General features: G+C 40.7%; 2 protein-coding genes across 2 annotated transcripts in view; both read left to right on the top strand.

The window, feature by feature from the left end:
• The window catches only part of LOC150085166 (nucleoredoxin-like), a 90,304-nt gene extending 82,288 nt beyond the window's left edge, over positions 1–8,016 (top strand). The window contains exon 4 of the mRNA XM_090373856.1: positions 7,909–8,016. Within this exon, the coding sequence (XP_090229982.1) occupies positions 7,909–8,016 (108 nt within the window). The remainder of the gene's footprint in view (positions 1–7,908) is intronic.
• LOC150085167 (nucleoredoxin-like) overlaps positions 1–17,839 on the top strand; it is a 73,859-nt gene that overhangs the window by 13,094 nt on the left and 42,926 nt on the right. The window contains exon 2 of the mRNA XM_090373857.1: positions 8,165–8,255. Coding sequence (XP_090229983.1) covers positions 8,177–8,255 — 79 coding nt within the window. The 5' untranslated portion in view covers positions 8,165–8,176. The remainder of the gene's footprint in view (positions 1–8,164; positions 8,256–17,839) is intronic.

Here is a 17,839-nt window from a genome sequence, read left to right on the forward strand (position 1 = left end):
AAGTAATTGCAATGGGACGATAATTGGATGGGAGGGATTTGTCACACTTTTTAGGAACTGGCTGAATATGAGCAAATTTCCAAGCAGAAAGAAAAGCACCTTTGGAATAAGAAAGTGAAAAAAGGCAGCAAAGAACAGGAGCACAGGTTTTGAGAACAAGTGGAGAAATATCATTGGGACGTGGAGCTTTCTTAGCATCGAGATTCATCACAATCCTTCTGACATCCTTTTGATGGAAGACCACAGGAGCATTGAGTGGAGCGTGTTGGGAATGGTAGGAGTTGTTTTACCAAGATCATTAATACATGAGTTGGAAGAAAAATGGGATGTTAGCAGGTCAGCTTTATCCCTGGCCGAAGTGACAACAGAACCATCTAGTTTTGAGAGAGGTGGGAGCAGAGATAGGCAAAAGTTGTGGCCAATTACTTTCGCAAGAGACCAGTATGCTCGGCTATAAGTAGGGCAAGAAGCAAGTTTTCTACTCTTAGCCTGTTCAAAATCTAGTTTGCACTGATTAATAACTGCTTTACAATTGTTGCGAGCTTTGGTGTAGGCAGAAACCGAACTGAAGAATTGGAAACAAGCCAATTACAATATGCAACATTCTTCTCCTGAAAGGCCTTAGCACATTTGGAAAACCAAGGTTTAGATAAAGGACAAGATTTTAAAGTGGAGTGTGGGATAAAGGATTCCATTCCTAAAAAAATAATTTCACTGACACGATCTGAGCAAACGTTGACATCAGAAGTTTTGAAACGGTAGTCCGACCAAGGAAAACAAGAAAAGAAATCTCACAGGTCATCCCATTTTGCATTCTTGTAATGCAAAACAACACGAGGTTGGGAATAGCCTTTAGAGAAAGACCCTATTGGAGAAGAGACAATCACCAAGTTGTTATCTCAGGTGCCTAAACAACCACTCACTTCGACCATGTACTTATAAGGGTTGTTTGTGAGAAAAAGATCAAGCGTGTTGGCTGTATGGTTAGTATTGTCCGGTATTCTTATAGGTAAATGATTGTTGTTTGGGTTTTAGGCCATAAGGCCATATTTTTCCGGGATATGTGGTGGTCATTCCCTGACCTTTCCGCATCCTCCATATTTGGTGGTGACGGGCTCGAACCCCGGTCTAATCAAGAAGCGTGTGCTACGCACTGCTGCTCCTTCCCACCTGGCTACGGAGGCGCCTCTTATAGGTAAATGAACAATCTGTGCAAGGTCATTAGTAATTGCAAAAGCCTCAGCATCTCGACCAGCTGAGTCAGTGTGGCTAGAAAACGGAAGCTAGCTGGAGTTGTGAACACTAAAATCACAAAGGAAAATTACCTCACTGTTAGGAAAGTTGAACTGAAAGTTAGGAAAATCAAGTTGCAAAGAGAGGAAGTCAAAGAGCTCCAAGTGATTAGTGAAGTTGTGAGAATGGTAGAGACAGCAGATGAAATTGACACAATGAGGTAGAGAGATTTTAAGATCAAAAAGAGAAGATTCCAAATTACTAAGTCTCTGGCAGGGAATATTGGAATGGACATATGCACAAGTACCACCTTTGAGCTGAAAGGAATTGTACAGCGAATAATTTGGACAACTGAGATGAACAGTAATTGAATCAAGCGATAACTGAGATTCTGTCAGAAAAGGTACATGGGGGTTTGGCTGACTGCAAGTGGAAAAGTTCATCATTGAGATTACAATTGAGAGCACGTATATTTGTGAAATGAACTAGGAAATGTTTGGGAGGTTTAGATCTTTTCGTAGATAAGCTTACTCTATTAGTTTGACATTTCATGGTGTATTCAATAGTAAGAAAAAGTGCGTGGGGTAGGGGCTGACATGCTGTACGAAGTAATAAAATTTTTGGATATGGCATACACATGGTAAGAATATACCCAGATCCTTTACATAATGTGGTCTTGACAATGTCCCCCCACACATACACACTACTTAAACTCCCTCCAGTCACTATCCGACAGAGTAGAGGTAGCAAGATCTGGAAGCCTCCTAAAGACTTACCAATAGGTTTTGTCTGGTGTACTAACTAGCGGCTGGCCCGCGAACACCGTTTTTGAGCTGTACCCTCGAAATGTAAGGAAGAGTGGATCTTGCCATGATATCCATCATAACCTCAAAAGTCATCAGTCATACTGCATGATGGGGAAGGGTTGACTGGAACTTAGTTCTGGAGACTAAACGTGAGTTCCTCCACTTCAAGCCTCCAATAAGCAAAGTGGTATTTCACCGGCTGATGAGAGTCATCTACCACCTAGTATTGCCTGGTAACACAGAGGGGCAGCATTCCTCCATGTAGTTTCGGTGCCACACCTGGGTGGTCACCCACAGTGTGCTTGTGCATGTGGGTGGGACTGTTAGTATTCCTGGGTTATACCCAGGATTACTAACAGTCCCACCATCATGAAAGTGCAAGCAGAGGATTTGACTGTCACAGATCATCCAGACTTCGCCGAAATTGGGTCCACTTGACTTGAGTGTCACCCAAATATCAGTTCCACCAACATTTTAGACTTCCAGGTAGCAAGTAGCAAATACAGCTTGTCTGGCATATCTGAGAGAATGTCTGTGGCAACCTCAAGGACCAAAGCTCCAGAGAGCTCCTCAAGAGTAGCTCATGAACATTATTTCTGCTGTGTTATGGTTCACTGTGATGATACATAACTCTGTAAATTGGCCAGAATTGAGTATAGTGCTTTATTTATGTAGTGTGTCTTGTGTAGTTGTTTCTGGCCGCTTTGCTAACAAGAAAGCAATGATCACAGGAAGACTTCCTGATTCCCATCCATACCACACCTATACTTGTACTGTTGGATAAATTGCAGGGAATAAAATAAATAGACCTGGAAAAATTAGGACAGAGGACCACAGCAGTATATTTCTTGACTAGAATTTGTTACATATTCAGACCATCATGGGCAAGTTGTGTTTCAGTTCAGGCTCTAAGACCAAACTGCATCACAACAGTGTTCAAAAAAGGTGTGAAAATGTTTTTTGGTACATTTTTCTAGCACATCTTCCTGCTCTATAACTTCTTGATAGAGATGCTGATTGACAGTTTCCTAAGTGGAAAAAATTATTGATAACACAATCCCATTTTTCTGTATTCGAATTGTACAGTGCTGATTTCTATTATTTAAGATTTTGACTAAATTTAGCTTATGTTTTAAAGTGCAGATTTGGTTATTGAATAAATAATTTAATTTTGAATTTTGGTTTGTGTCATTAAAATGACAAGCAATGGAAGGAAATAAACTGAAGTTGACCCTTTGAGATTATTGAAATTTTATGAGACTTTAAAATATAATGATAAGGGGATTTAAAATTACATTATTGATAAAGCTGTTAGTTTCAATGAACTTACATCTTCCTAAAACTAATACTAGTATGCTAGTTTTAATTTAGATGCATACTGTAATATATCTGTGCTTGTTAACAGGAGAGACTGCTTCTACAGGGATGGGATACACTCAAATAGAAAGGGTGCAAGAATATTTGCTGATGCTATCGAGGCAGTGTTAGGTGGGTCGGAAAACTGCTAGCCTGGGAGGATACAAGGACTAATAGTTTAACAGTAGCCACTGGCAGAGGTGAAAGTGATTCTTGCACTGCTTCTATTGGAATGAGCAGCAGCCTGAAAAACAAGATGCAGGGTATTTCAGAGACTGCTGGGAGGCATTGCGTTACAAGTAAACACATGGGTCGTGTTAGGATAGCTAAGAATAGGAACAGGTGCATGTATACTTGCATGTACACCAGTGCTATTTGGTAAATAAATTTGATGAATTTGAAGTATCGCTCAAAACATCAAAGGCACATATTTTTGGGATATCAGAGATGTGGTGTTACACAGATATAAGGAATGCAGAATTGGAATTTGGGGAGTACAATATGTACAGAAAGGATAGACAGGATAGGAAGGGAGGAGGGGTTATGCTATTAGTTAAGAAACACATAAAATCCGAGATGCCAGTCAACATCGCTGGACAGTGCAGTGTCGAGTCAGTTTGGTGTGACATAAGCAGTGGGAGATCAAAATTGAGAGTAGGAGAGTGCTATAGGCCTAATGACTCTGATGAGTATAATAAGAAACTGTACAGGGAAATATAGTGGGCCAGTAAATCAGAGAGTCTTATAATGAGGGATTTTAATTTCCCAGATATTGACTGGAATTTGTGGGTTGGTCACTCACACTAGCAAGGCTTTTGTGGATTTATTGAATGATTGTTTTCTACATCAGCATGTTCGGGAGGCAACTAGAGGGAGTAATACTCTTGATCTGATTATCAGTAGTGATTCTTCATGCATTAAGAATCTGCAGATAAAGGAACCACTAGGTGGCAAGTGATCACAGTGTGCTGAAGTGGGATTTACTCAAAGAGGTAACTACCGTCAGGGGTAAAGAGAAGGGTTTTTGCTTTCGTAAAGGCGACTACAATGGTCTGAGACAGTATTTAAATTCTATACAGTGGGATCAACTGATGACGTTACCAACAGCAAATTCAAAATGGGAAGCATTCAAAGAATTTATCTTGGAAGCTACTAGGCTTTCCATACCAACTAAGAAATATTGTTCAAGGTTTAGGCCTAAATGGATGTCAGATGAACTAATGAGACATATGGAAAAGAAGAAAAATGCACGGGATACATATAAATTAACACATGACACAGAGGCGCCTCCGTAGCCAGGTGGGAAGGAGCAGCAGTGCGCAGCCACTCTTCTTGATTAGACCGGGGTTCGAGCCCGTCACCACCAAATACGGAGGATGCAGAAAGGTCAAGGAATGACCACCGCATATCCCGGAGCAATATGGCCTTAGTTGCTAATGCTCCTAAAAACCCAACCAACCAAACAAACAAACAAACATGACACAGAAGCTTATGATAGATATAAGCTGGTCTGTAACCAAGTCACAAAGGAGATTAGGCAGGCAAAGGCAGATTATGAGAAATCCTTGGCAAAGGATGCAAACAAAAAAAGAGAAGAGTTCTTTACCTATTTAAACTCTAGAAGCAAAGGGATGAATCAGATTGGTCCACTGGATATTGATGATTCAACTGTTGATGATCCTGCTCAGGTGGCTTACAAACTAAACGAGTATTTTGCATCTACATTCACACATGAGGAGTTATTCAGCAAGGGGAATGCCAGAGGTGTATTCAACTCTGGCAGTAAGGTAGATAATCTTGTAACAACTGAGAGTAAAGTGGAGGAGAAATTATTGAAGATAAACACAAGAAAGGCACCCGGGGTGAATGGGATCTATCCAGTTATATTAAAGGAGGCAGCAAAGGAAGTAAGCAAACCCTTAGCCATAAGCTTCCTTGGACTCAGGGGAAGTACCCATGGACTGGAGATGTGCAAATGTGACCTCAATTCACAAAGGATGACAAAGGGCGACACAAGTAATTATAGACCTGTTAGTTTAACTTCTGTTCCAAGGAAATTAATGGAGTCACCGGTTAAAGAAGCACTATAGGATCATCCAGACAAGACTTCAGTTATAGCTCGGACACAGCATGGTTTTGTTAAGGGGAAGTCTTGTCTGACCAATTTGATTTGGATACTATGATGTGGTCACAAAGGAACTGGATGCAGGGAATAACTTTGATATTATATATTTGGATCTTAGAAAGGATTTTGATACTGTTGCACATGGAAGACTGCTGCACAAATTGGAGCAGTGTGGCATTGGAGGCAAGTTGCTGCTATGGATACAGGGATGGTTGAGGGGAAGAAGACAGAGAGTGGTAATCAATGGACATTGCTCATCGTGGACTAATGTTATTAGTAGAGTCCCTCAGGGTTCAGTGTTGGGTCCATTGTTGTTTTCTGTATTTATAAATGATATTGAGATGGTATATCAAGCTAAACTCTCTTCTGTTACAGTATGCTGCTGCAACAGGATCTAGAAAGGTTATGCAGCTGGGCTGAGAGGTGGCAAATGAAGTTTAACCTTGACAAATGTAAAGTACTACATATGGGAAAACAGTAACCCCAGAGCAACGTATCAACTCGGTGGTACTACACTTACAGTGGTAGAGAATGAAAAGGACCTGGGGGTAATTGTGCAGGTCCTCTTCTGTTTTCCCATATGTAGTACTTTACATTTGTCAAGGTTAAACTTCATTTGCCACCTCTCAGCCCAGCTGCATAACCTTTCTAGATCCTGTTGCAGCAGCATACTGTAACAGAAGAGAGTTTAGCTTGATATACCATCTCAATATCATTTATAAATACAGAAAACAACAATGGACCCAACACTGAACCCTGAGGGACTCTACTAATAACATTAGTCCACGATGATATGATATGAGCAAGATATGAAGTATTCTGAGCAGTGCAGACGGGCTGCAAGAGTAGTTCATGGTGTCTTGTCAATGATATACAGGAATTTTTCTAGCAGGGATAAGGAGGTGATTATTCCCTTGTATAAGGCAATGGTCAGGCCACACCTTGAGTACTGTATACAGGTCTAGAGGCCTCATTTCAAGAAGGATGTAGAGCTACAGGAACGAGTACAGAGAAGGGCAACAAGATTACTGAATGGAACAAAGCGTTACTCTTACGAAGAAAGGCTTAAGTTTCGCAAATTATAGTGTCTGGAGACTAGGCACCTGCGAGGAGATCTAATAGAGGTGTATAAAGCCTTGAATGATTTGGGGATGCTCAATACTGATGGGATTCTTCCTCTTGCTCAGAATAATCACCTGAGAGGGCATAAATTCCAATTGAGGAAAGACAGATATAGGATAGATGTGTGGAAATTTGCCTTTAGTCAACAGGTAGTTGGTTGGTGAAACAGACTTCCATCCCTTGTCGTGGGAAGTTCATAGCCTAAATAAATTTAAGGTTCAGCTGGACAGGTATGTCGAACAAACTGAGGGGTGAAATGGTAGTGGTTTTCTTTTTTTTTTTCTTCTTTTTTTTGGTTGATGCTTCATAAGTTTGCTTTCTTGCATCATATGCCTCTACTAATGCTAATGCTAAAATGCCAGCTATTGTATGTAATGCACATTTAATAATAAGCAACCATATTGAAAACTTGAATTTTGCAACAATGAGATACTTGTTTCTTCTTTGCCAATATGTATGGATTGATGAATATTATAAGTACGAGCTTGTACTTACATTCATTGATAATGTAAGCAAAAGAGTTAATATTTGAAAAAAGAAAAAGAAAATTTGTAAAGCAGAAAGATATATTAGAGCTATAGATAAAAAGCAGCTAGAATCAAGGAAGGAAAAGTGAAGTTTAGCATTAATAAATGTAATTTTTAAGCAGTAGCATAACAATAGCATGAAGGCCTTATGTGATATTAACTTGTGCTCTGGAATTTAACATTATTATTATTGCTAGTAGTACAGTAGACTCTTGATTATCCAGTAATAGATCATCTTGGTTGCAGATAAACCTGGTTACTAGTAACAGTGTAAGTCAGATAACAAAAAAAAAAAACAAAAGATGTGGGACCCCTTACAGAGATAGCTTATTTATATTTTGTAACCTTCCTCAGGTTAAAAAACTTGAATTTTTCATAAGCTACATCTCCAAATTTACTTTCCAAAAATCTTTATTAACAAGAACAAATCTTTATTAAGATTTGTTCTTGTTATATGCATTGAAATAAATAAAGATTATCTTGTTTAATTGCATGAAATTTTGTCAATTAATGCCAAAATAGGAAGGGAACTTTTTATACTTGGAGAGATACTTGTTAAGGAAATAGTTTAGAAGCTTCATTCCTTTGGTGTTGGAACGTTGATCCCGAAGTTTACCCTGAAGTGGGAGAACCTAGTTAATTATCTGACATACCCACAACTTTGCTATAAAAAAAGAAGTAGGATGGATAGTATGAAGTCTGAAGTATTAATACAATTTGATAACTTTTTTTTTTTTAGATCATATCTCCTAATTTTGTGGCACATTTCTTGAAGAGGCCTGTAAATTCCTTTGCTCGTGGCAGGAATATGGTTATACAACATAGTTTTGTACAAGGAATGCTTTGAAGGGAGATAGTGAAGAATTAATAATTATATAGGTTACTAGAAAATTTGGTTCCTAGAACTAAATGCATTCACCTTTCATTATTATTTTTGCTACTGAAAGAAAGAAATCTGCTTCTTATTTTTATTTTTTATTTTTTGTTCCCTATAGGACTTTCCATGGATGCCTAAACTTATTGATGAACTTACAGAAAAACATTCAGGGAAACTAAATGATGACCCATGTTTAATATTATTTACAGGTGAGCATTCATCTTTTCTTATATTTGTACTTATCTATATAGGAAGTTACAAATAATATGTACAGGGGGAAGGTTCAAAAAAGATTTGTATTCACTCAAAAGTAGTTGTGATAGAAGGTTGAAGCAAACACCATGTATTAAACGTTTTTTCAAAATGGCACATATTTGTCATCTCTCAATACACTTTTGCAGGTCAGTTTTGTTGTGGAAGTTCTCTGACTACCATGACTTGACAGCAGCAATTCCCTCATCATCATCAGCAAAGTGTTTTCCATGAAGAAGGGAATTCAGGGCAGGAAAAAAGGAAGGTATCTGAGGGTGCAAGGTTGGGAGGGGGAATAAGCAGGATGCAGCAATATTTCAAACCCACATTTGTGAGCACATCTCATTGCAGCATGCGAAGAATTCACAGGGACATTATTGTGGAACAGGCACACACACCCTTTGACTACTTTCCCGTTTGTTTTTCTTTTATAGAAGTATGTAGCTTTATGAGGAAGTTGGAATAAAACTTTGCTATCACAGTACAGCCCTTTTGAAGGTAATCTGTTAGTATACACCATGCTGATCCCAAAAAGCCGACAGCACCACCTTGGCTTGGCCGACCAGGCTAGCCGGGTGGGTAAAGTGCCTGCCTGGCAACCCAAAGGTCGCGGGTTCGAATCCCGCCTTGGGCTTGGATCAGAGTGGAAAATGCAAAAACCTTGGGAGGTGCAATATGGCCACAGAAGCCGATGCGCTAACAAAAAAAAAAAAAAAAAAAAAAAAGCACCACCTTGCCAGCACTTGGTTGCATCTTTTCCTTTTTAAGGATGGTGATTCTGCATGCTTCCATTGTTTTGACATTTGTTTAGTTTCGGGACCATAGTGATCCAAGTTTCATCCATGGTGACTAGTCACAATAAAACTTATTTTGTTTTTCATGGCACATCAACAACATTTCATCTGCACATTGTGCCCTTACCTTCTTCTTCTGGTGGGGGAGTCAGAAGTCTGGGAACCCATCTAACAGACATTCTACTCATATGCAACTGTTGATGGATGATGTTCTCCACAGGCCCTACACTAATTGCGAGCTTTGCAACTGTTGATGGATGATGTTCTCCACAGACCCTATACTAATCTTGAGCTGTACTTGCTAATACTGCAATCTTCCAGGATTAATGCCTCATAATTTTGCAACACACTCTTCTGTTACAGCAGTTGCTGGGATTTCTTCAGTATTTCACTTTATCCATTGTGACACTTTACTTCATTCAGCACTGCAAAGAAAAAAAAATGAATTGTCATATCAAAAACAAAATTTGTGTGGTTGCTAGTGATTTCAAGGTATCAAACAAAAAAATATTCATCTTTTTATCATGACTACTTCTGGGTGAACACAAATCTTTTTTGAACTCCCATCCCCTTGTATTAGCATTAGCATTAGTAGAGGCATTTGATGCAAGAAAGCAAGCTTATGCAGCATCAGCCAAAAAAAAAAAAAAAAAAGTAACATAAATAAATAAAAATAACCACTTCCACTTCACCCCTCTGTTCGTTCGAAATACCTGTCCAGCTGAGCCTTAAACTTATTTAGGCTATCAACTTCCACGACAAGGGATGGAAGTCTGTTCCACCCACCAACCACCCGCTGGCTAAAGGCAAATTTCCGCACATCTATCCTACATCTGTCTTTCCTCAATTTGAATTTATGCCCTCTCAGGTGATTTTTCTGAGCTAGAGGAAGAATCCCATCAGCATTGAGCATGCTCAAACCATTCAAGGCTTTGTACACCTCTATCAGATCACCCCGCTGGTGCCTAGTTTCCAGACACTGTAATTTGCAAAACTTAAGCCTTTCTTCGTAAGAGAACCCCTTTGTCCCATTCACCAATCTAGTTGCCCTTCTCTGTACTCGTTCCAGCAGCTCTACATCCTTCCTGAAATGAGGCCTCCAGGCCTGTATACAGTACTCTAGGTGTGGCCTGACCATTGCCTTATACAAGGGAATAATCACCTCCTTATCCCTATATGTCAAGAAATTTATTTCAAACAAACCACACACACATTAGAAAAATATGCAAGAATAATCTGTGTAAAGATTAATTCTCAGTGTTTTTTTTTTTTTTTTTTAAGTTTTTATATGAACTCCTTGAGTAATTCCAGATGAAACTGGACTTCTTCTGTGTACTTCTTAACTAAAAGCATAACTCTGCTTGTGGCATCTTCCCACCTCATGCTGTATCTGTTCTTTCTCTACATAATGTACACACTACTTTGAGATTCTGCATGCATTCACTATATCAGGATGACACTATTTATTATTTTATTTTTTTTTTTTATGAAACCCCCAAACACGGAAGGTATTAGAACCTATAATACCTAGTACTGTGCATGGGTTGAAGACTGAAGATACTTGTTCACATTTGATTTGAATTTCTGTAGGTGTTGCAATTTTTAGGAAATACATGTGGAGTATGATTGTTCCAGATAAAAAAAACAAAAGTAGAAAGGATAAATGGCAAAAAGTTGGGTCTGTGAGTTTGGAGTTCAACAGTGAATGGATGCTGACTGGTTGTGGCACATGATCCGTGCGTGTGTGCGTGCGTCACGTTTCTTGAAGAGGTGTGTAAATTCTTAGGTTTTTTTTAGGTCTATCACAGTCCATATATTATAATTACTAGGCAATTATATTATATGGACCTCAGCATGCCTTCTAATCCTCTCACATGGTTCCCTTGCCATTGCATGACCAAGTAGAAACAATGCAAGAATTAGTGAATTAGTTCTGCCTTTGTTCCTGGTTGTCATTAAACAGTAGTCTGCATCAAACCAGCCTTAATACCATCAGTAAATATTCTTGCACCTCTTCTGTTCAATTGTATAAAAGCAGTGTTTTCTGTTAACAAGCATAGGCCATGCTCATAACTCTTTCCTCCTATCATGCCAATGGAAACTTTGAAATTCAGCCCAGAACTTTCAAATTGCAGCTTTTTCTCAACATCACATCATAAAATATTGCCTGTGCTTAATGCCATTTGTACTAACATGCACAACATCACCTTTTCTGCCCTTAAAAGAAGATGATAATTCTGCAATATCACCGAATTTTTCCTAGTCCTATTCATAAAATCCTTATTTCATAAAATATTTCTGTTTGGTACACTTTACGTGCATTCAACTTCAATCGTGAAGAAACATTCTACTCTTGCTGAAGACTAAGCACTGAATACTTAGAGCTAAAGCTTCAACTGATGTTCAGCATAGAGACAAATACTGTTATCTATGGTTCTGCCTACATTTCGATCACCAGAATAGGCAAAATTGATACATATTTGTACAAAATTGATACTAAGACACCACCAGGACTGTTGTTTCACAACTTACTGTCTTCTCGTCAGTTGGCAGGTGGGCCTTTGTTTGCAAATGTATGCTGAGCTAGTATTATGCTATAGGACAAACAATTCCACCTCTAGGGATTAAAGGTAAACGTAACAGTTAATAGCTTTCTAAAACGGAAGCTGTACTGATATTAGCATTAGCATTAGCAGAGGCATTTGATGCAAGAAAGCAAGCTTATGCAGCATCAGCCAAAAAAAAAAAAAAAAAAAAAAAAAAAGTAACATAAATAAATTAAAATAACCACTTCCACTTCACCCCTCTGTTCGTTCGAAATACCTGTCCAGCTGAGCCTTAAACTTATTTAGGCTATCAACTTCCACGACAAGGGTTGGAAGTCTGTTCCACCCACCAACCACCCGCTGGCTAAAGGCAAATTTCCGCACATCTATCCTACATCTGTCTTTCCTCAATTTGAATTTATGCCCTCTCAGGTGATTTTTCTCAGCTAGAGGAAGAATCCCATCAGCATTGAGCATGCTCAAACCATTCAAGGCTTTGTACACCTCTATCAGATCACCCCGCTGGTGCCTAGTTTCCAGACACTGTAATTTGCAAAACTTAAGCCTTTCTTCGTAAGAGAACCCCTTTGTCCCATTCACCAATCTAGTTGCCCTTCTCTGTACTCGTTCCAGCAGCTCTACATCCTTCCTGAAATGAGGCCTCCAGGCCTGTATACAGTACTCTAGGTGTGGCCTGACCATTGCCTTATACAAGGGAATAATCACCTCCTTATCCCTGCTAGAAAAATTCCTATATATCATTGACAATACACCATGAGCTACTCTTGCAGCTCGTCTGCACTGCTCAGAGAACTTCATATCTGCCTGCACCACCACCCCCAGGTCCCTTTCATTCTCTACCACTGTCAGTGTAGTACCACAGAGTTGATACGTTGCTCTGGGGTTGCTGTTTCCCATATGTAGTACTTTACATTTATCAATGTTAAACTTCATTTGCCACCTCGAAGCCCATCTGCTCAACCTTTCCAAATCCTGTTGCAGCAGCATAGTGTCAGTAGTGTCCTTGACAACCCTGCCAACCTTCGTATCGTCTGCAAACTTGGACATTAAGCCTGATATACCATCATCAATATCATTTATAAATACAGAAAACAATAAAGGCCCCAATACTGAACCCTGAGGGACTCCACTAATAACATTAGTCCACGATGAGCAGTGTCCATTGATTACCACTCTCTGTCTTCTCCCCCTCAACCACCCCTTTATCCATAGCAGCAACTTGCCTCCAATGCCACACTGCTCCAATTTGTGCAGCAGTCTTCCATGTGCAACAGTATCAAAAGCCTTTCTAAGATCCAAGTATATAATATCAAAGTTATTCCCTGCATCCAGTTCTTTTGTGACTGCATCATAGTATCCAATCAAATTGGTCAGGCAAGACTTCCCCTTAACAAAACCATGCTGTGTCCTAGCTATAACTGAAGTCTTGTCTAGATGATCCTGCAGTGCTTCTTTCACCAGTGCCTCCATTAATTTTCCGGGAACAGAAGTTAAACTCACAGGTCTATAATTACTTGTGTCAGCCTTTGATCCCCCTTTGTGAATTGGGGTCACATTTGCACTTCTCCAGTCAATGGGTACCTCCCCTGAGTCCAAGGAAGCTCTCATAATTATGGCTAAGGGTTTGCTTACCTCCTTTGCTGCCTCCTTTAATATAACTGGATAGATCCCATCCACCCCAGGTGCCTTTCTTGTGTTTATCTTCAACAATTTCTCCTCCACTTTGCTCTCAGTTATTACAAGATTCTCTAGCTTACTGCTAGAGTTGAATACACCTCTGGCATTCCCCTCGCTGAATAACTCCTCATGTGTGAATGTCGATGCAAAATATTCATTTAGTTTGTTAGCTACTCGAGCAGGGTCATCAACAGTTGACCCATCGATCTCAAGTGGACCAATCTGATTCATCCCCTTCCTTCTAGAGTTTACATAAGTAAAGAACTCTTTGCTGTTTTTCTTCGCATCCCTTGCCAAGGATCTCTCGTAATCTGCCTTCGCCTGCCTAACCTCCTTTGTAACTTGGTTACAGATCAACTTGTATCTATCATAGGCGTCCGTGTCACGTGTTAATTTGTATGTATCCCATGCATTTTTCTTCTCTGCCATATGCCTCATTAGTTCATCTGACAACCATTTAGGCCTAAACCTTGAACAATATTTCTTAGTTGGTATGTAAAGCCTAGTAGCTTCCACGATAAGTTCTTTGAATGCTTCCCATTTTGAATTTGCTGTTGGCAATATCATCAGTTGATCGCACTGTATAGAATTTAAATACTGTCTCAGTCCATTGTAGTCGCCTTTACGAAAGCAATACCCCTTCCCTTTACCCCTAATGGTAGTTACCTCTTTGAGTAACTCCCACTTCAGCACACTGTGATCACTGCCACCAAGTGGTTCATTTATCTGCAGATTCTTAATGCATGAAGAATCACTACTGATAATCAAATCAAGAGTATTACTCCCTCTAGTTGCCTCCCGAACATGCTGATGTAGAAAACAATCATCCAATAAATCCACAAAAGCCTTGCTACTGTGTGAGTGACCAGCCCCCAAATTCCAGTCAATATCTGGGAAATTAAAATCCCCCATTATAAGACTCTCTGATTTACTGGCCCACTCTATTTCTCCGAACAGTTTCTTATTATACTCATCAGAGTCATTAGGCCTATAGCACACTCCTACTCTCAATTTTGATCTCCCAATGCTTATGTCACACCAAACTGACTCGACACTGCACTGTCCAGCGATGTCGACTGGCTTCACTTCCTTGGATTTTATGTGTTTTTTAACTAATAGCATAACCCCTCCTCCCTTCCTATCCTGTCTATCCTTTCTGTAGACATTGTACTCCCTAAATTCCAGTTCTGCATTTCTTATATCTGTGTGACACCACGTCTCTGAAATCCCCACAATATCTGCCTTTGATGTTTTGAGCAACACCTCAAATTCATCAAATTTATTCATCAAATTTATTTACTACTTCCATATACTATTTGGTTAGCCATATGTCCTTTGTTATAAAATGCATGCTGAACTAGTACTTTGCTTTAGGACAAACATATCACATTTCTAGGGATTAAAGGTAACCATAGCAATTGATACCATTTTTAAAATGGAAGCTGTACTTCCATATGCTTCTTGGTTAGCAAATGTATGCTAAACTATTATTGTGCTTTAGGACAAACAAATCACTTAGCATTAGCATTACTTGAGGCATATGATGCAAGAAAGCAAGCTTATACAGCATCAGCCAAAAAAAAAAATCTTCCCATTTCACCCATCCGGTCACTCCAAATGTTTGCCTAGTTCAGCCTTAAATTTATTTAAGCTATCAACTTCCACAACAACAGATGGAAGTCTGTTCCAGCAATCAACCACCCACTGGCTAAAGGCAAACTTCCACACATCTATTCTACAACTGTCTTTCCTCAATTTGAATCTATGTCCCCTCAGGTTCTTAATCTGAGCAAGTGTCCTTGAGGTTGACTACAGTATGGCCGCCGTCTAGTGTGGACGCACGTTCTCCGCGCTCCTGGATCTTGTTCACTAATATGTGGTAACAGTGTCTACTAGTTTTTGAAAAGTTTACTCCTTAGTATAACTACTACAGTGGATCTCAGGGTGAGAAACTTTTGATTATTTAACGGGAACTTTGCAGATTATTTGTGTTTTTTATCTATATCCTTTGTTGCCAGACCGTACTGGTCACCATGCGGCTGACAGCAGGGCTATAGAGAGGCACCAATTATACTGTGGTTGCCACGCAAATACCCTGCACTAGACTTGGGAGGAATGTGTAGCACTCCCCTCCGGCGCAGGGATTAGTGAATTATCTACCCCTTCAGCTGTGACCTTGATTGGGGACGGCAATTCCACCTGTGAAACCTTGAACTGTGATAACGTCCAATATCTTCAAACTATGTTAGGGAACAATTTTCGGTGAAATCATGATTTCAGTGACCCCCCCCCCCCCGCTGCAATAGACTTACCATGGACAGCTTTTACTTTCGTTCCTGCTTGTATAGTGGAAAAACAGACTTTACCATAAGCTTCTGCGGCTGCGAAAACGCTAGAAGAAAGTAGCACAGGTTCTCCAAGGCTATCTTACGGCTGTGCATCCCCCCCCTCACGTTACAGTGGGGGATAGCCCAAATCGACATCCGTGCACTATCTGGCTTCAAATTTAGCCACAAACCTGTGGTTGGCACCAAACTTCGTCCTTCCTCAACCTCTATCAAACTGTGCAGCAATAATCTGTTATCCGAATATTCCCGATAAACCGATATTTCCAACTAATCTGAGAATATGGATACACCCAGTACAAATCCCACTGAATTGATTTGTTCATCGAGCGCTCGACAAACCACTGATAATACAAAAAGTGACCAACCTGACATTGAAATCACAGATAATTTTGAGGATGTCCGGCTGACACCGGTATCCAAAAAGAAACATAGAAAACGGGTAGTTCCCCAATCGGACAGGGAAACCCACTCGCAAAGTGAGCCTCAAGAGCCCCAGGGATCCCAGGGCCCCATACAAGACAACCGCGAAAAGACGACAAAACAGCAAGAGTCGACTAACATCGACCCAACTCTTCCAGAGGGCACCGTTAATGAGCAGGTATTGGCCCTGCGAGTTGAACTAGAAAATAAACTAAAAGAGTCTTCCAGCCGCATTACCTCAACCCTTCGGGGCGAGATTGTTGGTATCTGGGCAAAGCTTGAAACCATCCTGCGCAACGTTCACCTTGCTTCTGAGAGGAATGAGGCCAAACTCGAGGCATACCTCGAATGTAGGGGCACACAAATGCTACAGCGCGCCCCAACTTTTGCTGATGCGCTGAGGAACACAAAGCCAAATATGAGAACGGACCCGCCACCAAAAAGAAAGACATTACTACCAACACCACACCTGGTAGTTCTCAAGCCGGCCACAGCCAATGCACCAAAAACAAGCGAGGAGATTAAGAAGACTGTAATCGCTTCCCTTACTGATGACCTGAGAAACACTAAAATAAAATCCATTCGAAAGACCCGAAATACTGGCATCATCATAGAAACTGACTCGAAGGACGACGCTGATATGATATTAACAAATGCTAAGATACCTACCCTGGGCCTTCTAGCTGAGCCCCCAAGGAAAAAGGCACCCTCAATAGTAATTTATGACATCGACAAGGGCCTGGACCCCAACAACATACGAGATGAATTGTACAGGCGCAACCTCCAACATGCACTCCCAAAAGAGAACCCAGCTAACCTAATAAAGCCAAAGTACCAAACAAAGTCTAGAAGTGGCACTTCCTTCAACTGGGTTGTAGAACTGGCACCAACAGCCTGGCACATACTGACCCACCACAATCGAGTGTACATAAATTGGGGCTCTCACCGCTACAAGGAGCATGTAGCTGTCCCAAAATGCTTCAGATGCTGTCGTTTCGGTCACACGACCCACACGTGCACCCAGACAGAACAGACCTGTGGTCACTGTGCCGATAAAGGCCACAGCTATGAAACCTGCCCGAACAAGGCCAATGAACCAATCTGTGCTAACTGTAAAAGCCAGAAACTACCTCATGCCCACTCACTTCGGGATAATAAATGCCCTGTCTACATCAAGGCCAAGAGCACGCTCCAACAACGAATAAATTATGGGGACACTGCATAAACAGTATAACAGCAACAAGATAAAATTCCTGCAAATAAACGCGCAGCGGGCAAAGGCCGTTGTGGCACAACTCCGACAGAAGGCAGATGAGGAAAACATCGATATTCTCTTAATACAAGAACCCTACACTCATTCAAACAAAATAAGGGGATACCCTTTGTCCTACAAAATTGTCCAGGCTCCTGGTGTGACACCCTGGGCGGCGATCGCTGTGAGGAATCCTCACTTGACTGTGATGCAGATATCTCATCTCTGTTCTCCATGGGCCGCCTGTGCCCACATCATCTCCTCTCTGGGCGACTTCTATGCCGTTTCTCTGTACTGCAGGCCGGGAGAGGACATTCTACCTGCAGTCCAGTACCTACAACATGTCTTAACAGAACTGGCGGGTGCAAAGATTGTCATTTGTGCTGACGTAAATTGCCGCTCTGCCCTCTGGCACAGTGAGACCCCAGGGCGTAGAAGTGCTGCAAATGGACAGCGGTTGGAGGAGTTCCTGGCCAATAGTGG

This window comes from Mastigoproctus giganteus, chromosome 5 (assembly GCF_048544385.1).
Source record: "Mastigoproctus giganteus isolate SK-2022 chromosome 5, ASM4854438v1, whole genome shotgun sequence".
NCBI classification, from domain to species: domain Eukaryota; kingdom Metazoa; phylum Arthropoda; class Arachnida; order Uropygi; family Thelyphonidae; genus Mastigoproctus; species Mastigoproctus giganteus.